General features: G+C 36.9%; 2 protein-coding genes across 4 annotated transcripts in view; one reads left to right on the top strand and one right to left on the bottom strand.

Annotated features, from left to right (window-relative positions):
- LOC139700982 (serine/arginine repetitive matrix protein 1-like) overlaps positions 1-1,835 on the bottom strand; it is a 38,207-nt gene extending 36,372 nt beyond the window's left edge. Inside the window, exons 1-3 of one of the 2 annotated variants that reach the window (XM_071599514.1) lie at positions 1,650-1,835; positions 1,231-1,320; positions 1,025-1,150 (exon numbers count right to left, since the gene is read on the bottom strand). In XM_071599514.1, coding sequence (XP_071455615.1) covers positions 1,025-1,150; positions 1,231-1,320; positions 1,650-1,673 — 240 coding nt within the window. In that variant the 5' untranslated portion in view covers positions 1,674-1,835. Of the gene's footprint in view, positions 1-297; positions 472-1,024; positions 1,151-1,230; positions 1,321-1,649 lie in introns of those variants that run through there. The other variant, XM_071599515.1, reaches the window with a different exon arrangement.
- A 739-nt stretch (positions 1,836-2,574) lies between these two features.
- Positions 2,575-20,552, top strand: Ist1 (IST1-like protein). 2 transcript variants are annotated; one of them, XM_071599511.1, is made up of 7 exons: positions 2,644-3,223; positions 3,297-3,429; positions 3,770-3,913; positions 4,005-4,202; positions 9,563-9,739; positions 14,928-14,990; positions 19,917-20,552. In XM_071599511.1, the coding sequence occupies exons 1-7, from the start codon at positions 2,955-2,957 to the stop codon at positions 20,103-20,105; spliced, it is 1,173 nt and encodes a 390-aa protein (XP_071455612.1). In that variant the 5' UTR covers positions 2,644-2,954; the 3' UTR covers positions 20,106-20,552. The 2 variants fall into 2 exon arrangements, with proteins under 2 accessions (XP_071455614.1, XP_071455612.1); XM_071599513.1 differs by lacking the exon at positions 14,928-14,990 and having other exon boundaries at positions 2,575-3,223.
- The last annotated feature ends 716 nt before the right edge of the window (positions 20,553-21,268 follow it).

Here is a 21,268-nt window from a genome sequence, read left to right as displayed (position 1 = left end):
ACAAGGCGGAAGCTAAATCTGCCCTAATTGATTGGCAGAATTGCATAGCGAGAAAAACGAGGCTTCCCTCGGTTAGTGTCAGATTTTCTCCACACCAGAAGTAACCAATGAAACTTCTTTCATTATCTGGCAATCAAGTCCAAAAGGAAGCTGGGGAACCAGCTCAACTTTGGTCTAAATATGCTCTTCTCAACTTATTGGTAGGAGAGGAACTGATTTCATGCATATTAGTTGTCAATTTCTTTAAGTCAAAGTTCTTTATCATACACATTACGAAAAGTATTACATCATACCAACCTTAGGAAAGTTGCCGACATGGCAAATGGCATGGAAACTTCAACTCAGTCAATGAGGAGCAAGAGAGGACAGGGCCTCGGAGAGGATAAGTGAGTGCCTAAGTGTGGCTGGCGGCCCTTTCCGGGTGACTTTTATGTCCTTAGAGTAGCGTAGTGACAATTTTAACGAAACTGTCTAATTGGGTGAAAGAAACCGAGGTAATCAGTCAACTAATAGAAAACATGAACATGCTCTATTTTAGATATATAATGTTGGTTCTTTTTCATTGAGATTTGGCTTCACAAAACAAAACAGTGATTGTTTACACTTCAAGTACAACAAGCTTAATTTAGTCAGTTAAATGACTTAACGACACCATTTAATACAAAATTCAATATCATAGTGGGCATAGCCTTGCAAACATGACTCTAATACCGCTTGCGATCCAAGGAAACAAGTTACACTATCCATAACTGCTAACACAACAATCATTAGTTGGAATGGAGGCATGAAAAGGGCGAGTTGACAAGGTAAACTTAAGGGTTCATATCTACAACAATTACATGTGCCAGTCAGATGCTGCATAGGGACCAGTCCCAACAAATCTTGCATCAATAAAAAAAACTCCTTAATATCGTCACGGCCAAAAGTGACAAAAATATCTAAAATTCCAAGCATCATGAATCTCCGAAATCGTAAATTCTCAGCATTTCATTTATGGCTTCCTCACATACTAGCCTAACAGTACCTTCTCCGCCTCCAGTTGATTGAAGACGAACTCCACGACAACGTCATCCTCCATTCCCAATATGTCGGTGATTTTCTGAGCAATCCAAGGTTTTATGACATCAAGTTTAACTCTCGACATGTCCACCTGTCAGAAAGGAGTTAATGCAATACAGACAAGTGAAAACAATACTGAAGGAGAAAGAATGCACTTCCTGTACTACTTACCTTTCGGCTCAAATTATCACCAAACTTCATTTGTTTAAGCAATTTCTTTTCCTTATCACTGAAGCGATTGTCCTGTTCCGCAGAAGTTCCCTGAAACAAACAAATAGGGCTTAAAAAGAGTCCTTTTGGCAGTTTTCGGAAAATTGCATTGAAAGTGGAACACAGATGCTACACCAGTCTATAAAAAATAATGGCACAATTCCTCAGCCTAATGAGAAACAAAAACTCATTTACGCACAAGTTTATGGTCTTATAACTGTGTTTAATGTAAAAAGTTGTTACATTTTGGGAAACCATCACATGGGCATTGTCGACATTCCACATCATCGTTTCAAAGACCAATGCCCTACTTTGCTAAGGACCAAGAATGAAATATTTCAAGAAAAATGAAATAAATACAAGTAGTGTTAATAACTTACCCGAAAAAAACCAGCATCCGTCATTTTGACGCCTGATGTACGCTAACGTATTATAAAATGTTGACTATGCAGTAATGGCCGGTAATGGCGCTGTAACGCGACGAGGTTTGATATCGCAATAGGCAGTAGTCGAGAGAAGGAATCGATACATCAGAGTTCGGAGAGTGCGTTTCCATGCGGGGAATTCGAGCTTTTTCAGATAATTTCGTCTGAGTGAGAAAAACCATTCTCTCTTCAACTAACATTCTCCATTTCGACTATCCAGAAATTGATGAGTTGTTCTGAGATGTATATTCAAAACAGAAAATTTGAAATACTGAAGAACACAGCCTCTGTTGCCCTCTGCTGTTTTAAACGGATTTTAAGGAATAATCTGTTGTAAAAGCCAAGAAAGAGCTTGCTGTGCGACTGACGGAATAATGTCCAATAACTGTTTTACTTACAATCTCATTTAGCTGCGGTTTGTGTTCGTCTACTTTATTACTATTTCCCTTATCTGATCTTGCAATATATTAAGCGACTTTTCGCACACTACGCATGTAGCATTAATCTATAATAAGCCAAAATGTAGTATTAATAATCCAGCCGAATTCACTTGCCACTTATTAAAACCCTTCGCATGTTTTTATTGAAAAACCATTTGAATCTCAATAAAGTGGTTGTATTTAAATTGGATTCGCAGCCCATTAACATGAGTAGAATGCCAAGTAAACACGATAATCAAGGAGGTATTTACAGAATGGATTCGGTTATTACTACTCTGAGACTTCACTAAATAAATATGCTGATTAATTGATTCATGTGAGATGTACTCACCATGGCCTAGCCCTGCCACTCTTAACAGATTACGTCCCAATTGATTTATTTTGTGGAGCTGATTTTTAGTGTATGGAGTACTATAACCGTTCTCAAATTAACGTTGTTTGATCGATTGAAGCCCCAGGCAATTCCCATTGTTGATTACGAAGGCAACCATGTAAACAACATAAAAGCAGCATCAGTAGTCACACAGGGTTGACAGAAAATTAATACTTAGATATATGCTGCTCTGAGATTATTCACCAAAGAAGCCTCATGCACTTTTATGTGCTTTCTGAACCACATGACATTGTGATGACGTAACTAAAACGTTAAGAGTCCCATGTAAAATATCAGGAAAATCATCCAAATCCACTGCTCAGGAACCTTTCTTTGTTTTGAGTAAGTGACAAGTGACGACACCACATGCGGTCTATGAGTCAGATGAAGCAATTCACGTAAGGTTTAGTGAGATTAATTGTCAACAAGGCAGTCGTTTTGTCAGAAATGTTCGCTGGGGGACCGAATTACACGAAACTCAAAACGCATTTGCGTTTAGCTATAAATAGACTAAGGCTCATAGAGAAGAAGAAAACGGAATTGGCCCAAAAGGCGCGGAAAGAGATCGCTGACTATATTGCTGCGGGCAAGTATGAAAGGGCAAAAATTAGGGTGGAACATATTATTAGAGAAGATTACATGGTTGAAGCAATGGAAGTAGTCGAGATGTACTGCGATTTACTTCTGGCGAGATATGGGTTGATTCAGCAAATGAAGTAAGTTTGTTGATTTCGATATCTTATGAACTCACTCACTATGTTATATCACATTGTTTTTCGAAATTCTTAGGGTTCTAGATGAAGGCCTCGCTGAATCAATTTCAAGCCTGATATGGGTTGCTCCGAGGATGCAAACCGATATCACTGAGTTGCATGTCATTGCTGATCAGTTGTCAGCAAAATATGGAAAGCAGTATGCTCAGGTACGAAGACATAAATTTAGGAAACCATTGTCTTTCGTTCCCTTGTCTCCAACGTTAATTCACCATTTTATTTACGCATACCAACAATTCAGCATTCGAGACTGTCAAGAAATGATTTGTGGTTTTATATCTATTTTAAATAATATTTAAGGTGCCTCGAAGGGACCACTTACTTCATGGCATTCACTCTTCACTTTGCTTTAAAAATCTTATATTTTCTTACTACTTTCGTATTTGGCATTTAGGAACAATGACTGGCATGTTTTCTTTTATGATTTATTTCCTGCATTTTTTCGTTGGATCAAGGACAATTGAAATCAGGTTTTTATGCACTCTTTAGGCATGCCGAGAAGAAGCTGTTTCAACGATATCAGAAAAATTGAAACACAAAATGAGCGTCCAATCTCCGCCAAAACTCTTAGTAGAAAAGTATATGATCGAAATAGCTAAAAATTATAATGTTGAATATGAGCCAGACCCACAGGTCAGTTTTGTATAACCTTGGTCTTATAATTGTGCATCAAATTCATTTGATGCAAAATTATAAGGTTAAATGGAATTTTAAATGTTCATAGGTAATGAAAGATGATCAATCTCTGGGAGTTGACGCTCTCTTGATTGACATCGAGGGGAACAACAAGAACAATCTTGGTGGAGCTGGTGGGGGAATGCCTCATCCATTTGGATTTGTTGGCTATCCTCAGCCCCCAGCATTGCCGCAACCTCCTTCGGACTTCAAGCCTGATGCCAGTTTAAAACCATTCAGCTATCCGGTGAGGACATAATATTATATTGAAACAGTATACTTATGATAATCCCAAAATCAACAAGGAGCTCTCTTGTCACCTGACTCTGAGATCAAGAGATGTGATTTGGCCTTCGAAGAAGTTTCTCATGGGATCCTGCATAAACACAGATTAAATAACGATTTAGGGTTCTTATAATAACGAGTACAACTTTCAATAAAAGTAGTACATTTCTTGCTTACACATTCTGTATCACTAGGAAAGTTAATTGTTATTAATTCATTGGGTGATACTTTCTTCATGTGCAAAGGGTACATGATGGTCAAGGTCATCCAATGAAAAGCAGTGAGACCAGTTAATGTAAATTTCATCAGCAAATGAGTGAACAGCATAAGAGTTAGGGAAGCTGATGTGTTGGTCAAGTGATAACCTTTTGCTTTATCCTGAATAGCCATTAGTTTAGTATATTGTGATATCCTAAAATATATTATGATAATAACCTTAATGTCGAGTTTCAGTTTATGCTGAAAAAAGAAGGCTGTGCTTTGGTGACATAAGAATATGGAACTCATCCATTTTTTGACTGAAAATATTTATGAAGTCCATCATTGTTGTGTGCGCTTGTAATTAGTTCTATCAGCAGGAATCCACTGTTTGCAATTAGGTAGATCTAATAGATATATTTTGCAAATTTAGAAATTAAAATAACCTTTGGAATAAAAGTATCAGGGAATTTTACTACCCAATTTTGCATTATAGTTTATTTTTCCTCAAAAAATCAAGTAATTGAAATTTTCATATTTCTTCCAACTTAAGAAATTTAACATTAAGATGTGTTAAACTTATGTAATGAAATAGCACCAGAAGCATCATCTATTGCACACTACTTGGCTTCTGGGAACAAAACTTTGCAGAAGTCGAGTTTTTTCTTGTTATTGTTTCTTAAATAAATCAAGCTTTCATGGTATTACACAAATTATCTTCTCTGCATGCATCCATCAGTGGGTACAGATGCTGGCTTTGATCTTTGGGACCAGATCTTGGTCTGGAATTTTCATACTTTTCCTTGTATTTCTCATACTTCTCATCCTTTCGTCATAAAAATATTTCACCAGCCTAGTTGGGAAACCTTTCTCAGTACAAATTAGAAGTACTGCTAGTAATCCCTTTCACTGAGTAGCTTATTTGTCTTTCCAAGAGATGAGTTGAAGGCATTAAATAACTCGTAATGTTCTATCCTGTTGATGAAGTTGAGACATGAGTTAAAGTCTAAATTCTTGACTGCCTATTAACATTTGATAACTTTGCCTTCGTTCTTATTAAGAGATCATCTCACTCAAATGTGCATTGCGTAGCTGATGGATCCACTGAATCATCAGCCCTCTCATTGAAGCAGCTATTAGTAAATTTCTATTGCACATATGATACCTTGGAAACAACCAGCTGCTTTTCCCATTTTATTTTTCTTTTCCCATCATCATCATTATTTCAATCCGAGGATTGGTTTACCCTCCATTCCACTCGATTCAATTTCAATTCCCTTTATACCTGATACCTTCTCTGTTTTACGTCCTTCTTAATTTGTCCTAGGTACATGTCTCTTGGTCTTCCTTGTGGAATCTTCCCTTCTATTATATTCCTAAAATCCATTGTGCCTCAATGTGTGAACAATCCATCTATTACTTCTTTGTTGTAGAGTTTTCCATATGGTCCTATCGTCTTCTGCTCTTCTATATAAGCGTATTTCCTCGTTCCTTACTTTGTCTGTCCATTTAATCTTCAGCATCTCCTCCAGCACGATGTTTCAAAGGCTTCTATTCTTTGCTGGCCCACTTTTCCAATATTTCAAGTCTCGGAACCATAGAGTGCCACGCTCCACACGAATGTGTTGACGAACTGCTTACTTGCTTCCCGCCTTAGGTTCTTTGAACACAGGAATTGTCTCTTCTTCATGAATGCGTTATTAGCTTGGGCTATTCTTCGCTTGATGTCGGTCGAACTTCTTCCATCCCATGCTCTGCTGCTGCCCAGGTTGATGAAGGATCTACCCTGATAGTTTTCTCAAGGAAAGCTTTTCATCACTTTCTCTGGGTCATTGGAGAGGTCATCATTGCATAAGGCAAAAAACTTCTTGTAAAACAGACAGAAGTCCTTAGTTCCTGGTTCCACATTTATGCTGTCTGCTATTTGCCACTTAAATTTGTTAAGGGTTAACAAGTTGCAAGCATTTTTCTAATACCATGCTAATTTTTTGTCTTCATTAAGGACGACCATGTCCACAGTGACTTGCATTGAATTCCAAGTTAGGCAGTTTCATTTTGCATAAAATGTTGATTTGACATAGCCTGATCATACAAGCTATGTAACCCATAGACAATAGTAAAATTATCAGTGGAGCCTGAAAAGATTCAGGGATGCGGGAAAGAATATGTAGAAGAGCTTATAGTAAAGATAATAGGCGGGCTAGTTTAGAAATAGAGAGGGAATGTGATGTAGAGGAGGATAACCTGGGTTCAGGAATACTAGATAGTGGGATAGAAAAGTAATAGATATGAAGTCAAATGAGGCTGTAGGAATAGATAATTATTATTATTAGGTAATGTACATGTTAAGGTAGGTTTTGGATGGACACAACTACCAAATAAATATTTTGTGATTCCTAACAAAACACAATCCAGCAACCTACTCTACATAAAGTCCCTCTTCATCTCTGTGTACTCCTTTCCTCCCTTCATCCCATCCAACATCCCTATCCTGTTCCTGCCCTTTCCTCGTTTGGCTAACATACTCCCCTTTATTGCAGTCTTCAACATCCCACTGCCGATCAATATGCTTTTCATACATTTTTCCTGCCTCCTTATGACTTCACCCAACAATCCCCTCTCTTCGCCCACCATGTCTACCACTGCCTCATTTATTTTCCTTCTGGTCCATTTCACCTCCTCCATCCTTCTCCACATCCACATTTCAAAAGCCTTCAATCTACTTCTATCATACTACTTCATTGGCCATGTTTCTTTGCCATAAATAGTGATGTTCCATATCAAAGTTATGTCGAGTTATTTCTTGACATCCTTCATTAATTCCCTCCTACTTTTGGGAAAGTCTCTTTGCATACTGAAATTCATCTCCTTACGTACATACTACTTTGACCATTTTGATCCTACACTTCTGAGATACGTAAGCTGTTCCACCTGCTCTAGTTTTTGCCCTCCTAATTTAATGCTAACCTTGGCCTTTCTCTTTCTGGGAACTCGCAAATCCTTAGTTTTAATAGTAATGATTTTCATCCCATACCTATCCCACTGAATTTCCAAATCACTCAGCAATGCTTCCAACCCCTTGGTTGACAGACAAACTAAAGCTTGGTCATCAGCAAACGTAACTGATTTTACAAATTGCTGTCTGACTTTCATTCCTACCTCCATTTCTTCCCACAACTCTTTAATCATATCCTCCACATATACTTTGAACAGCACCGGTGATAATGGGCAAACTTTCCATACACCTCTCCCTAACACTACCCATCTTGACTTCCCGTTCCTCACTCGCACCTGAGTAGTCTGAGGCATGTACAGGTTGCAGATTAGCCTCCTGTCCCTCCAATCTTTTCCTATTTTCTGCAATGTATTCATTACTTTTTCCCAATTCACTCTATCAAATTCCTTTTCAAAATCTACGAAACAGGCAAATATGTCCTGGTTATATTCTATATTCCTCTTGATTAGTGATCTCATTACTGCAATGTCATCACGTGTTACTCTCCCTTTCCTTAACCCAAACTGATCATCCCCTAAGGATTCAATTTTCCTGCTCTCCATTCTTTTGTTGACAATCCTGAGAGCCGCTAGCTGCATGGGAAATCAAACTTATTGTTCTGTAGTCCTCACGTGATGTAGCCTTTACCTTATTTAGAATAGGAACTAACACTGATCCCACAGTCTTATGCCCAGATTCCTTCCTTATAGATGCTCTGAATCAGTCCATATAAACTCTTCCTCCTGCGTATTCTTAAACCTTTTAGTAGTTTCGCAGGAATTTAGTCTAACCCCATTGCTTTATTTGATTTCATCTACCTTGATGCCCTTTCTGTCTCATCTTCTAGTATGCCTGGACCTGAGCTATCTTCATCTATGTCATATTCTCTTTCTATGTCTAAGCTTGTTGGCCTGAGTTTTTTGCCCTACAGTTCTTCTATATTTTCCTTACATCTCTCTTGAATCTTATTTAATTCAACTATTATCTTACCTGATTTGGCTCAGACTGTCTACAAAGATTTTCCCTTCCTACTTCTTGAAGGGTGTAACCTTCTTTTATAGTTCACCAATTTCATCTTTCCTCTGCAAACTTTCCATATCCTCGCACGGCGTCTTCCACCATGCTTATTTTGCTTTATTTGTTACCCGCCTCTTTTAATTATTTAACTCTTTGTACAGGGTGCAGCAACATTACTTCCTTTTTTTTAGGCAAGACCACTTTAAAAAGGAAGTTAAGTTGCCGCACCCTGTACTGCCTTTTGCCTAATTCTGTATTTTCATTTTGCCATTTCCTTTTCTCATCCATCTTTCCAATCATCTCATCCATGATCCATGGTTTCCTTCTCCTTTTCCTATTAACAGTTCCTATTGTTTCTTTTGCTAGTATTGCTTTATTACTGTTGCTTTCCGTTGATAGTACTCAGCTCTTTTCCCTCCTTCATGATTTTCTCTACAGCCTGCTGATACTCGTTTATTGTCAATCCAGGTAATACTTGAAATTCCATTTCCTAATCCACTGCCCCAGCCTTATCTTTTATTAATCATATGCTACATTTCATGAGTAATTGTGATCAAGAGTCCGTATCTGCTCCTGGGAAATTGTGGAAATTGATCACAGTGTTCCTAAACCTGTGCATAACCATTATGTAATCTGACTGATACGTTTCTGAGTCTCCTGGTATTTTCCATGTATACCTACGCCTTTTGTGGTGTCTAAACCAAGTGTTGGTGATGACTAACCCCTGTCTCCGGCATAATTCAATGCTGTCTCGCCTAAGTCATGTCAATTCTTGTACCTTAGCCATATTAAGAAAATATAATAAACATATTGTTAGTTTTGAAAAAACATGTGAATGAATGTAGCCCTCTACACACTACACTTTCAAAATGCTAAACATTGCTGTGAAATGAAAGAATGCAGATTTTATTATGTATAAGCTATGCTCTTAGAAATACAGCACACTGGATGATGGCATTTTAACATTAATATCATGTCATGGTTATGGATAAAATGCAGTTTCACGTAACAGTCTTATCTTTCCACATTGTCCAGTGAGGCTTTAGCTATGTGGATGAATGGTTTTCCTATGTGGTGATGTCTATGGAAACATTCTGTGATTGTAATTTCAGACCCCCGGCCAGCCAGAACAGTCATTTCAGATGCCGCCGCCTCCTCTTCCCATGCAAGGACCAAGTGCTCCGGTTCCATCTGCTTCAATGGGATTTAATATTCCACCTTCAGTCGACAACATGGCTACTACATTTGATATCTCACCTGGGGCAAAAGCGCTCAACACTAACAATATGGTGAGTAATCATTTCTAGTTTTTAAGCTAGTAAAATTTGAGATAATAGTAATTTCGGGTGCTGATTTTCTTACTGGGTGGGAGGGAATGTTGGGATGTAAGTTGATCAGTAAGAATAAATAGAATGCCTTAAGATTAGAATTTTTCTCTTTGGGGGACAATGCTCACGTCACTCTCCTGCGATCTCAGTTCCCATTTCATCAAACTACCTGGCCCATGGCCACAATTTTCAAGTTAGAAAATGTTTTTCTGCCTCCATACTCCAATCTATCTCCATAAAAGCTTATAGTTCAAGAATTCAAAAAGATTTATGAAGTGTTTACTCTGCTGGATTTTAGTAGGTGATGTTGATTTTTACAATGCAACTTTCACTTCCCTTTCCTAGCCACCATCTGGTATCCCTGGTAATCCTGCCTCTCCTCATCCACTCCCCCATCCACTCCAAATTAAAAAGCCAAAGGCATCCAGAGTTGAACCAGAATTGTAGTAATGGTTTGTAAGCTGTCATGGTAAAATCATGCATTATGCTTTTCCCTGCTGGCTTACTTGAATGGATGTGAAGAAATTAAAGCTTTCCTATTCACACTTGGTTGGTCACTTTGCCACGCTGTGGCATCTTCAGGAAACTAGTTGCAATGAAGTCAATAATTCCTGTGTGAACAGCTGAGTTTTCATTTCCCAATCTTAAATGGAACTACACAAAATTTTGATCTCCACCATCCAATAGTTGCATGGAGCCTTGAGACTTACAATGCATGCTTGCTTGCTCAAAATTTTGCTCCCTGGTAGTTGCCCTGCTTGTCCGTAGGTACCATGATGAGGTCACTGCATGCTTTACTTTTTACTGGCATCTGTAAGTCACAAATGAGGATGATAACATGAGCATGATCAACATGAAAAGTCACTTTTCATAAGCATACAGCCCTCAATAAAAGCTGTTCCAGTAAGGAAGCTATATGAAAATCAATGGACCAGGGGACAATCAGAGGGCAGGAGTAATAGATGCATGCAAGGCATTTGGAGCCATAATTATCTAAACGAATATACTCATATATTGTTACTGGATCTTTTTGTCATAGGAATCATTTCATTGTGCCCGAGTATGAATGGTTGTGTCCCAAAATTTCAAAGTTTACAAAATTAATTTGATATGCAAGTTATATATAAAAGGTGTACTACAGTTCTGTCATAAAAACTTGCTTTGTCACCCATATGCTGGGCATAGTGGCTTTTCCTCAGGCAACAGTATGGCACCATTCAAAATACATAATTTAGGACATGATTTGGTTAACAGCTTTGTATGAAATTGCTACAGTGGCAAATTACCGTTTTTCCATAAGATGCACTTTTTTAACTCAAAAACGTGCTCTTAAATCAGCCTGTGTCTTTTGGGGATACATGGGTATAACTTTGACCTGTATTCGCAACCCAATTCACCAGAAAAATACTTGCTATTAACCATTTTCTCCTGCATCTGGCAGAGAAAATGGTTGCCTTGATCACAAATTTTGATAATATCACTGTTTTTAGGCAACAGTAAGGAAAGAGTTTTAATGTATAATTGAAAGTACTTAAATAAAATGTACCCAAATAATTTGTAAATTTGTACAATCTAGCGCCTTTAGTTTCATCTTGAAACTTAATAAGCATTGGGCAAATGGGGATATTGCCCCTCTACTAATACATGCGTACATGCATCATATCTTTCCCAGTAAACTCCCGAGTCTGCAGGCATTCAACCTTAGATAGTATAAGAGTATACAAAATACCAGGAAGGCATAAAAAATGGTTGCTTTTCATACAAATTTCGATGATATCAAAATAAAAAGTTATGACTTGAGTGTCAAGAAGTAACGAGTGAATTTTTCTTTAAATTTTTGAAACAGTAGTGTAGGCAAGAAAACTTTTACTACTTTCATTCTTATAGAAATGGCTTTTTGGCAATGGGAAGTGGAAACAGCTCTATAAATTGTTGAAGAAAAAGAGAATTGGATGGAAAGATAGAAGATAGATTAGTGCCAATATTCTAACCCTAATTCCCCTGTTGAATTTAAATAGTGTGACTCATTAAAAAAATCAATCACATCCATTTTCAAATCCATCCCCAAGAAAGACACATCGAAATTGAAAAGAATTCTCGTTTTGGGGAATATGTCTTGTAAAGTGACCAAAACGTTTCCAGAGAACAGAATAAAACCAGCCTTCTGTGATAAAAGCAACTTAGAGAACCTTTGATCTAACAGCAAGGACCAAATTCCCATCATTTAACAAGTGGAGTGTATAAATTGCAAAATGGGTGCTCTGCTATTAACATTGGACTAACCGAGAGGAAATTCGGTAAACATGTGAAAGAACAAATACTACGGTGGTTTCCAAAACAGAAATCCTTCTTCCCATTTTGCCAAGCACCTAATGGACAATAACCACACAAGTGACTTCGTTCCTGAGATTTTACATTTGAAGAAGAAAGATTTTAGATGAGATGCCTTGGAACATTTGGAAATTTTCAAGAACAGTCATTATAAAGGTCTATCGGTTAATGACCTGATGTATTTCTCCGGCTCCCCACTCCTGGAACTCCCACTGTTCCACAGCCCCTCTCCCTCCCTGATGCCATATCCAACCGCCCTTTCCCAATCCTACCCATACACACACCCAAGTTTCTCTTGCCTTTTCCCTCCTCCCACTTTACCAGCACCTCCCCCCTCCTCTTCTCTGTCTATTATATAAAGCTGTGTGTCCTCGGTACTTCACCTGGTGATGAATTTGTAGGTCAAAACCTAGGTTGTGCAAAATTAAATATATGTGGAAAAACAAAGTATTTTTTCTCCGATATGAATCGCTTCCACTAAGTGGCACCTTCTATTCGACTTTTCCCCTGGAAAATTCTTGCATTTGTTTGCTTATTTGTGTGCTTTGCTGGCATCAGGGGTGTATTACATCCTCATTTTACATCCCAGAAGTCATATGGTTAGATTCCCTCAAAGGTGTTCTTTCCTACACCAAGGGCATGGATGTTCGTGGTTTTCCATGTTGTTATTTCATGTTTAAAGTCTAATGTGAAAGCCCAAATCTTGGCTGTTTTCAAATTAGTACTGGATAAATAAATTATCAGTATGTGAAAACAATATAGTTACTGTTGTGGTATTTTGTGCAGCCTCTTTTAATAATTAATGCTACTGCTATTGTTTTATAAGCTTAGGGGTCATGTAGAACATTTATGAGGTCCTTTTTTTGCAATGATTGGAATACCAATGCATATTGCAATGCTTATTGATATTTGTAATGCTTATTAGTATTTTTAATGGTTTTTGTCCTTTTTATCACAAAAAAATCTGTTTTTTTGGATCAATGGATTCCACATGTAGCCTCATTTAAAAACTCATTGTTCAAATTATCATGAGTGCAAAATTAATCCATTTGATTAGAGGTCCATGAGGCTTCCCAACTCCTGACATGCACAATGTCTGTGAAGAATAATCTGAGGTTGACGTAATCTCTTAATCGTAAAATCTTTTGTCTTTTATAAGCATTCCTGCTATAGAAATACAGTTCATTAGTTGAAAAACAGTGACACAGTTACATTATTTGGTGATATTTGTTCCATTAGGAACCAAGAAATCCATTTACTGTTAGATTTAATCTTCTATTTTCTCTATTTTGATTGGTTTATCCCACCGAAATTTCATTTCACATGCTGGAAATATTCTCAAAATTTTGTGCTAGAGTTCGGCATTCTCAAGGCAGACTATTGCTATTCACCTGACCATGAGTTCAGTGGAAACACATTTGTGGCTGCTTGTCATTTGTGTACAGATGGAAATTGGGTGGAGGAAAAGTTCAGAAGTCAAAAGGATTGAATCAAAGTTTTGTGCCTCAGTAGGCAGAAGGGGGATTGGAAGGCACATAATGTACTGGTTGTTTATTATTGTTTGATGACTGGATGAAGGTGATTCATGGAAGTAGATGAGATCAGGTGAAGAGGGTTGTGAATAAGGGAGAAGAGGCTCTAAGGAAAATGGCAGGGCAAGTTGATGTGAAAGATGCGAGTATGGAGATTTGTAGCATATTAGATAAGGGGATTTCAGGGGTAGTTCTCAGGCCAGGTAGTTAATCATGGCTGATTTAAGGGGCAAGTGGAGGGGAGTAGCTACCATGCCGTACGAGAGATAATATTTATCATTCAAAAAGTGAGGATTTGATGTAACAAAGTTTCTCAATGCAAATAGAGGAGAAATAGTGGGAAAGAGAAAGGGCTAAAGGACATTTGTAGATCCAGGGTAGGAGGAGGAGGACTAAATTAACTTCACTAATTCTCTGGGGTAAACCACTAGAGCCGAGAAAGAAAAAACAAATACATAATATATTTTGCACAGAGTATTTAGTTTTGAAAGATAGTGAGCAGTAAGTCTCATAGGGGACAATAAATCGAACAAACCCATCCCAACCCAAAGAAAAAGATATATTTAACCTCATTTAATTAGTGAAACATTTATTACTACATTACCAGTAGCCAATTATGCATGGTAATAAGTGGATGAGAATGACTGTCAGGACCATTTGCACCGCTGCAGGATGTAGTATTATATTTCATTTTAAGTGTGTTCTATTCATGAAAGCAGAGAAGTTTACTAAAATATCAGCCATTTGATGAATTATAAGATATGAGTATACTTTTCGAAAGGGTCATGGTATTAGCAAGAGAAGCTCTCTACCAGTGGAAGATTCTTATTTGAATTGAGTGAAAAAAGAGCAAGTTTAAGTAGTGACTCTTGGTTTCAAGGAATAGACTGTTGACTGACCAAATTCTGGAAAATACTAGAAATTGGCCTATTAACCTCCTACCACCACACCATTCTGAGAAACTGGCCAGCCACACGAATGTTTCCCATTCCGGCCATTACCATTAATATTATGGAGGAGAAATGAACCCTTGTCTAAAACTTCCAGGGAATTGGTGTGAAATATCGGTGTGATGGACAAATCAATGCAAGGAATCCTGGGAACAAAAGAAACAATTGCGGCCCATTAAGTGTTACACAAGGTTACTCACGTATTCAGCGTAAGCCACTTAAATGATTGGATTTGAGATGTATAGAGTGTCAAATGGATACCTGTGATTTATCATGGCTAATGCTATGTTTGTTTTTATCACAGATGATCTGTTATTCTCTTATCCTTTTTTCAAGGATGACTCACCTCCACCACCGTATCAATTCTTTCCACCTGATGTAAAAAATGGGAATAAGCAGGTATGTTGATCTGTGTCTGGTCTTTTAATTCCTTGCCACAAAGTTTGCTCTGTTAGTGTTGCACTTCATACTTCTCCCAATAATACGCACACTTTCTTTTGAAAAGTCTTTTTTGTGTCTTTATCTAGCAGGTAATGCCTAATTGGCCATGTGGGACATTTAAAACTTTGCTTCTTAAGTGTCATTGCGATGTGTTTTGCTCGGATTATGTGCTACAGTTTGTATTGTAGGAATTATTTTTTGAATATTGAAAAATAAATTTTTTATTCCACCTATTAACTCCAATTAAATTCAATTTATGTGTGTTATATATATATGGTTACTAACCTACTGAACTGCAAGTTATTAGGTACGCATGACATATAACTTCAAGCATGGAATTGATTTAATGCAAAATGCTCTGATGCTATTCATAACCCTCATATTGGGATAATTTGGCTCCTGTTTTCATTTTATAATTTTGTGATTTATGAAAATTAACAAATTCTTGGAATAATGGTGTGTGAGTTAGCATATTAATGGTGATATTAATTTTTAAGTTTGCCTGAGTAGTTGGCAGTGTGTGCTTGTACAAAAATTCATCATGTGTTAATTTTAAATATTTTATCTTACTGGAGTCCATGTTGCATGTTCGTTGAAATTGTTGGGTTACAGCCATTCTTTATTTAGATTCTCACTGTACACCATCCTGGGTTCTATTAGGATTCCACGATATTGTTAAGAAACCAAACAATGGATTTGTTTTACTTTAAAAAATTCTTTCAGTAAAAGTTTTTTAAGCCTTCTACTTCCTTCTACATGTGTCCGATACTTTTATTATTGGTCAATAGTTCTTTGGCTAGTGAAATTGATAGTTCATGCTAATTAGGTAAAAATAGTCGATTAATGTTTGCAAGTGTTTAAGTACCTGTATAGTAAAATTTGGGGATGTTAGAACTGAGGGTAATTGAGAAATGAACACTGGAAATCAGGGAAATATCTAGGAGTTTTAATTGTCAGTTTCTATTACCACATTGGTCTGCCTCTGGAAGTTTCACTGTCCACCTGGATAGGGAGGGGATTGAGGAGACCCTTCCCATGGGATGAAGAGAAGGGGAGGACAGGCTTTTTGAAGCCTAGCCATAATGATGTCTAAATGATATCTCTCTGAGTTCCCAGTCCTTTTCCGCATATGCAACCACATGTATGTACTTAAATTGTTGCGTTTAAAAGTATTCATTAAAATTAAATCATCTTTCCAGCAGAACTCTTAATTGCTCTCTCCATGTGGTCATTTTTTGTTACTAAACTGTACTTTACCTCTTCCTTCACCCACAACCACGTTCCAGTCCCCCATCAATCTGATATGTCCCCTCAAGGAACCCCCAAGATTGTATCCTCAAATGATCGCATACCCTCTTGATTTCTTTCTCCATATAATTGCTTTTTGGCATGTAAACATAAATAATGACTAGGGGGATTGATTCAGCTAATACCTCTGCTAATCATATTCGATCACTCATATACTCTGTTTCCCTACCCTGTTTATTGTTTTTGCCTCTCCTCAATGGCTCTCTTCCCCTCCGCTGCATGTTACTCTATAACTATCACTTCAGTATTCCTTCCATCTCACCTTGCATAGACCTAAAATATCTATATTTCCTCTTTCTATCGCTTACTTCATATTCTCTAATGTTGCCATCCTCAACATTGTCCCTACGTTCCAAGTTTCTATTCTAACTAATTTGGTCTTCTTCTTCTTCATTTTCTGTCCTGCTGCCATCAGTTTTGCTTTGCAAGGCTTTTGTAAGATAGCAACTGCAGAAGCCTTGCCTCTTATACAGCCAAGGGCAACACACGGCCAATTGGGCCAAGGCCCATAGTTGCCAGGACTCATTTTCTATATACTGCCCATTATCAAACTCATGGGCTTAATAATTGGGGTGGTTTGCCATTGTCTTCCTCAATAGTGTTTTCAATGAGACACCATCACTCAATGGCTGCCCCACTGGGGTCAGATGCCTTTGCATCCGCCTGACTGTGGAACAGAAGCTGCATGGACTACCTTTCATCTGGCTCCTAACCTAAATTTTGCTCCTGTAATCTCTGCTATTCCATTACACATCGTTTATTCCTAAAAATTTATATTTCCTCTCTCCATCATCAGATTTCACTTTGCAAGTAACCTTGCCTTTCCCACTGCCAGAGATGACACAGAGCCAATTCGGCCAAGTTCCGTAGTTACCAGGACTGATTTCTATACTTTTGTCCATCATCTAATCTTGAAATAAATAATTCAGGTGATTTCCTTTGCTTTTCTCAGAAGTGTTTTTATGTGACATCATCACTGAAATGACTAAGTGCTCGGAGAGAGAGCTGTTAATGACATCTGACCCCACTGGGGTCAGTTAAAGTTATAATAAGTTATGATATGCTAAGTAAAGAAATCATTACCAAAGGTTTTAATATTTGGCATAGCAATGCGTGAATCCAAAACTTGTCTTTTGAGACAAGTGAATGAGCATAGTGTTTCAGATGTGGGCATGGAAATAAATTGGGAAAGTAAGTTAGGTTGAGGAAGAGTAATGATGAAGTTATAATTTTTTTGGGTAAAGAGAGGAAGTTGCCATGTGATAACCAAGGAATGCAGAAAAAGTGATGAAGGAAATATTGAAAGTTAGTTGGATGTATTTATGGGAGAATTTTAGGTAACTGGTGTGAAAGAAGGAAGATAGAGTTGGCTTTTTAGATAGTGCAAAGGTAAGAAGAAGCTACTTAGGGCTAAATGGAATAATGTTGGGAAAAGAAAAGGATTTTCATGGGATAGATTAGATGTTCTGCACCCTCTAACTACCTGCCTTAAAAATACATTTTACGTTTGATGATGATTTCAAAATCTATGGACAACCAAATTACAGCATGAATCACACAATCTCCTCAAGAGTAGGTGACTTGCCCCTTCAGTATTCAACATTTCTCTCTGCAAAAAACTTATTTATAATTGAGAAGTTTTGAAGATATCCCATGCATGCATGAATGGTAGCAACCCGGCTGGTCTTAGCTGAAGGGATCTTTTGTTTTCATATGCAACTCAAGCATATACGTTGTAATTTAATGATGTACTGCACCGCTAACCTTTCTGAACCCCTATCCTCATAGTTGCTTCTTTAACTTTACATAAATGCCGCATGCAAAATTATTCTAAGTGTTTGATGTCCTTCACGTTTCTCTGCATCCTTCTTCTTTGCCAGGGATAACATAAATGTCTTTAAAATGTCCTGTAGTCACTTATTGCTTTGGTATATTTAATTGTGCGAGGATATTATGCACTTCAGCAACGTTGCTGATATCTTGTCCATGAGTCGTGTCTTCTTAACTTTCATATTCTCTAGTGTTAACCACTGTTGCAGTTGTGAAATGCATGGTGTCTGTTTTAATTATTTGGCAAAGATGCATGTTATAAAATTGCTGTAGTCAAATGCTTATTGGAATGTTATCCCAGTGGATCGGGATGCTTGCAGTGGCTAATGTACTGGCTTCCCACCCAGAGGGCCTGGGTTCGAATCCCGGAGGCGGCAGATATTTTTCAGTTGCATCACGATCCCTACTTGAGGTGCTTCGTGGAGGACACTTTGAGTGAGTTCACATGGCATTGGATGAGAAGTTAAGCTATGGACCCCTTTGGACTATGGACTCATTACCAACATTTTTACATACATTATACATATTATAAGTCCACGAAATTTGTATCCCAAATTTTTATATGGTCCAATGAAAGGGTGGGTAGTGCTGGCGATGAGATAGAAAAATGATATGCCAAAGAAGTGATTTTGGTTTTCTATTTTTCTATGAAAAATTTACACAGTGGTGTTTTTCCCTGTGTTCTATTCTTTGTTACATGTCTCTGACTTAGATGGAACTTCACCTTCTTGTAAATAAACAACTGCGGTGTGATTCCACCTTTGGAATTCAAATACCACAGTGATAATATTTCAGTTGCAAAAAAATATATGATTAACATAATTACTGCACTTGAAGTGGCAGCTTGAGTGAGTATATAAAAGGTAAAATCATGCATATGACCAGTTTAGCTGAGTGGCATTTGTAGTATATCGTTCCTTCTCGTTACAATGTTATTTATTGTATCACAACAAAAAATGGGTGTTCTTAATATTCAAGGGCAATGATGAGGGAAAGATTGATGGTCATCATCAGAAATGCACTTTGGCTTGGCCTATTTTGCGGGATTGGTCTGTTGATGACGGGCTATTCAATGAGTGTACTTGGCACTAGCACCAACTTTCATCAGATATCTGAGTCCTTTATCTGAGTTTTTATATTATTATATTATTATATCCTTTTATATTATTATATCCTTTATCTGAGTTCACCAGTTTCCCTTGAGAGTTATCCCATAAATGCACAATGGTTGATTAGAATACAATTATTAAGGGATTTAAGAAGTAGGATTCATGATTTTTACTTGTGAGGGGAATGATGAAGTATGAAGAAATTTGTTTTGTTGCATACAAGTACTTGTACTATTTCAAATACTCTAGAGTGACTTATGAAGATTTTATGACCAAGGGAATCCAGCCATAATCAGTGAATCCCAATCAAACTAGAAGACATAAAAGAGATAATCTCCCATATTTGTACAAGTATCCACTACCTTCTCAAGGTCTTTGCAACTTAACAAAATAACCTATAAATTATTAAGGATAATTCACTTTTGTAGTTGGGATACTTATTTCATGAGTCATAAGCTGCATGTTAATATAGGAATAATTAGTTCAGTTCACTTATTCATAGGGTAATTTTCCAAAACCATTTCAAACAATTATACCTGCTGAAATCTGCTCAAAAATAGTACCTAATTGTTAAGTATGGTAATTCTTCACCATTAGGAAAAACTGTTTTCATTTTACTTTTTTTTATGTGTTACAGAGTGAAAATAAACCAAAGCCTGCACCTAGAGGGAAACTCTCTCCGCAAAATGAATTAGTTTTACCAGAACTGCCATCTGTTCCCACTGACAGTTTCCCGCCACTGGATGACAATGATACTGCAGGAAATGATGAAATTGACTTCGATGACCTTACCAGACGTTTTGAAGATCTGAAAAAGAAAAAGTAACTTTTCATCAGAGTAATTTGGTCATTTTATTATTTGTAACTTAATACACAATGGTGAAAGGTGAAATTATTAATGGAAAATGCCTCATAATTTTTGCTACCCTATGCTTTTGTGTATGCATTGAATGCATTGTTAATTCTGTGCTTCGTCCATTGCCATGTAAGAATTAATTTCATTGTTTAATTTTGCTATTTTAATGCACCTAAATACTTATTGAGAATTTATTATCATTTCACCTAGGAGATAGGGCAAGAGTTTTTAAGTATTGCAATGATTTAATGAAGGTTTGTGGCAGGAGCTATGAGGAATTATGGAGACATGGAATACCTTGTGATATACATGTAAATATTGTCAAATATGAAAAAATAGTTACATTTTACTACAAAAACCATGCCACACATTTTTTCTGATATAAAATCTATTTATATAAAATTGTTTTTTGAACTATTGCAGTATGTTTTTAAGAGTATTAAATATTATGATGACTGATACAATAGGCACTACAGATCTTGTATATAATATGTAGATACTTATTAAGTGGCTTCATGCTTCAATAATAGCATGTAGATTTGTAAATTAATTTTATTTTTGCTGATAATTTTTGGAAAAGGTGAATATTTTTTTACAAATAGCATTGTGCAAACACAAATTTGAACAGATATTGTACCTTTTTTTGACTAGACCCATCAATTTGCATTCACTTAAGTAGGCTAAATTAGTTTTCATGTTTAGGTCACCTAAGCGTATGCTTACTTTACACTTTTTATTGTAAATGAAATTCTATAAAAGTGAGCAAGATAATGATTGAATTAGCATGATTTGCGTTTACTAAATGATGTCCTCTTTGGTTATTTCTACTCATTGAATCTTTTAGGAGTTAAGATATCTTGTGCATTAATAATGTTGAACTTACAGTACAGTAAACTCTCGGTTGTCCATGCTAATTGGGATGCCTGGTGAAACACAGATAATTGAAAATATGGATAACCAAAATGTGCAGAAAATATGGTGGTGATATAAATGAATATATATTGATGCTCTCCTTTTTCATTCCTTGTAATTAATGCATGTTTTTTCAGCAAAGAAGAATACATTTTTTTGCTTTTCAGCCATTTTTATAAGGTTGGAATTATAGTTTTACAAAAACTAGAAACTATCATTAA

Source organism: Hetaerina americana, unplaced genomic scaffold, assembly GCF_022747635.1.
Source record: "Hetaerina americana unplaced genomic scaffold, ioHetAmer1.1.p SCAF_11, whole genome shotgun sequence".
Lineage (NCBI taxonomy): Eukaryota > Metazoa > Arthropoda > Insecta > Odonata > Calopterygidae > Hetaerina > Hetaerina americana.
This window is presented reverse-complemented; position numbering and strand designations above follow the sequence as displayed.

What these genes read in the sequence shown, in the direction of transcription:
- Ist1 (XM_071599511.1), top strand. Translation starts at nt 2,955, where the DNA reads ATGTTCGCTGGGGGACCGAATTACACGAAACTCAAAACGCATTTGCGT. An exon ending in CGCTCAACACTAACAATATG is followed by an intron (nt 9,740 to 14,927) that starts GTGAGTAATCAT and finishes CCTTTTTTCAAG; the next exon opens with GATGACTCACCTCCACCACC. An exon ending in TAAAAAATGGGAATAAGCAG is followed by an intron (nt 14,991 to 19,916) that starts GTATGTTGATCT and finishes TATGTGTTACAG; the next exon opens with AGTGAAAATAAACCAAAGCC.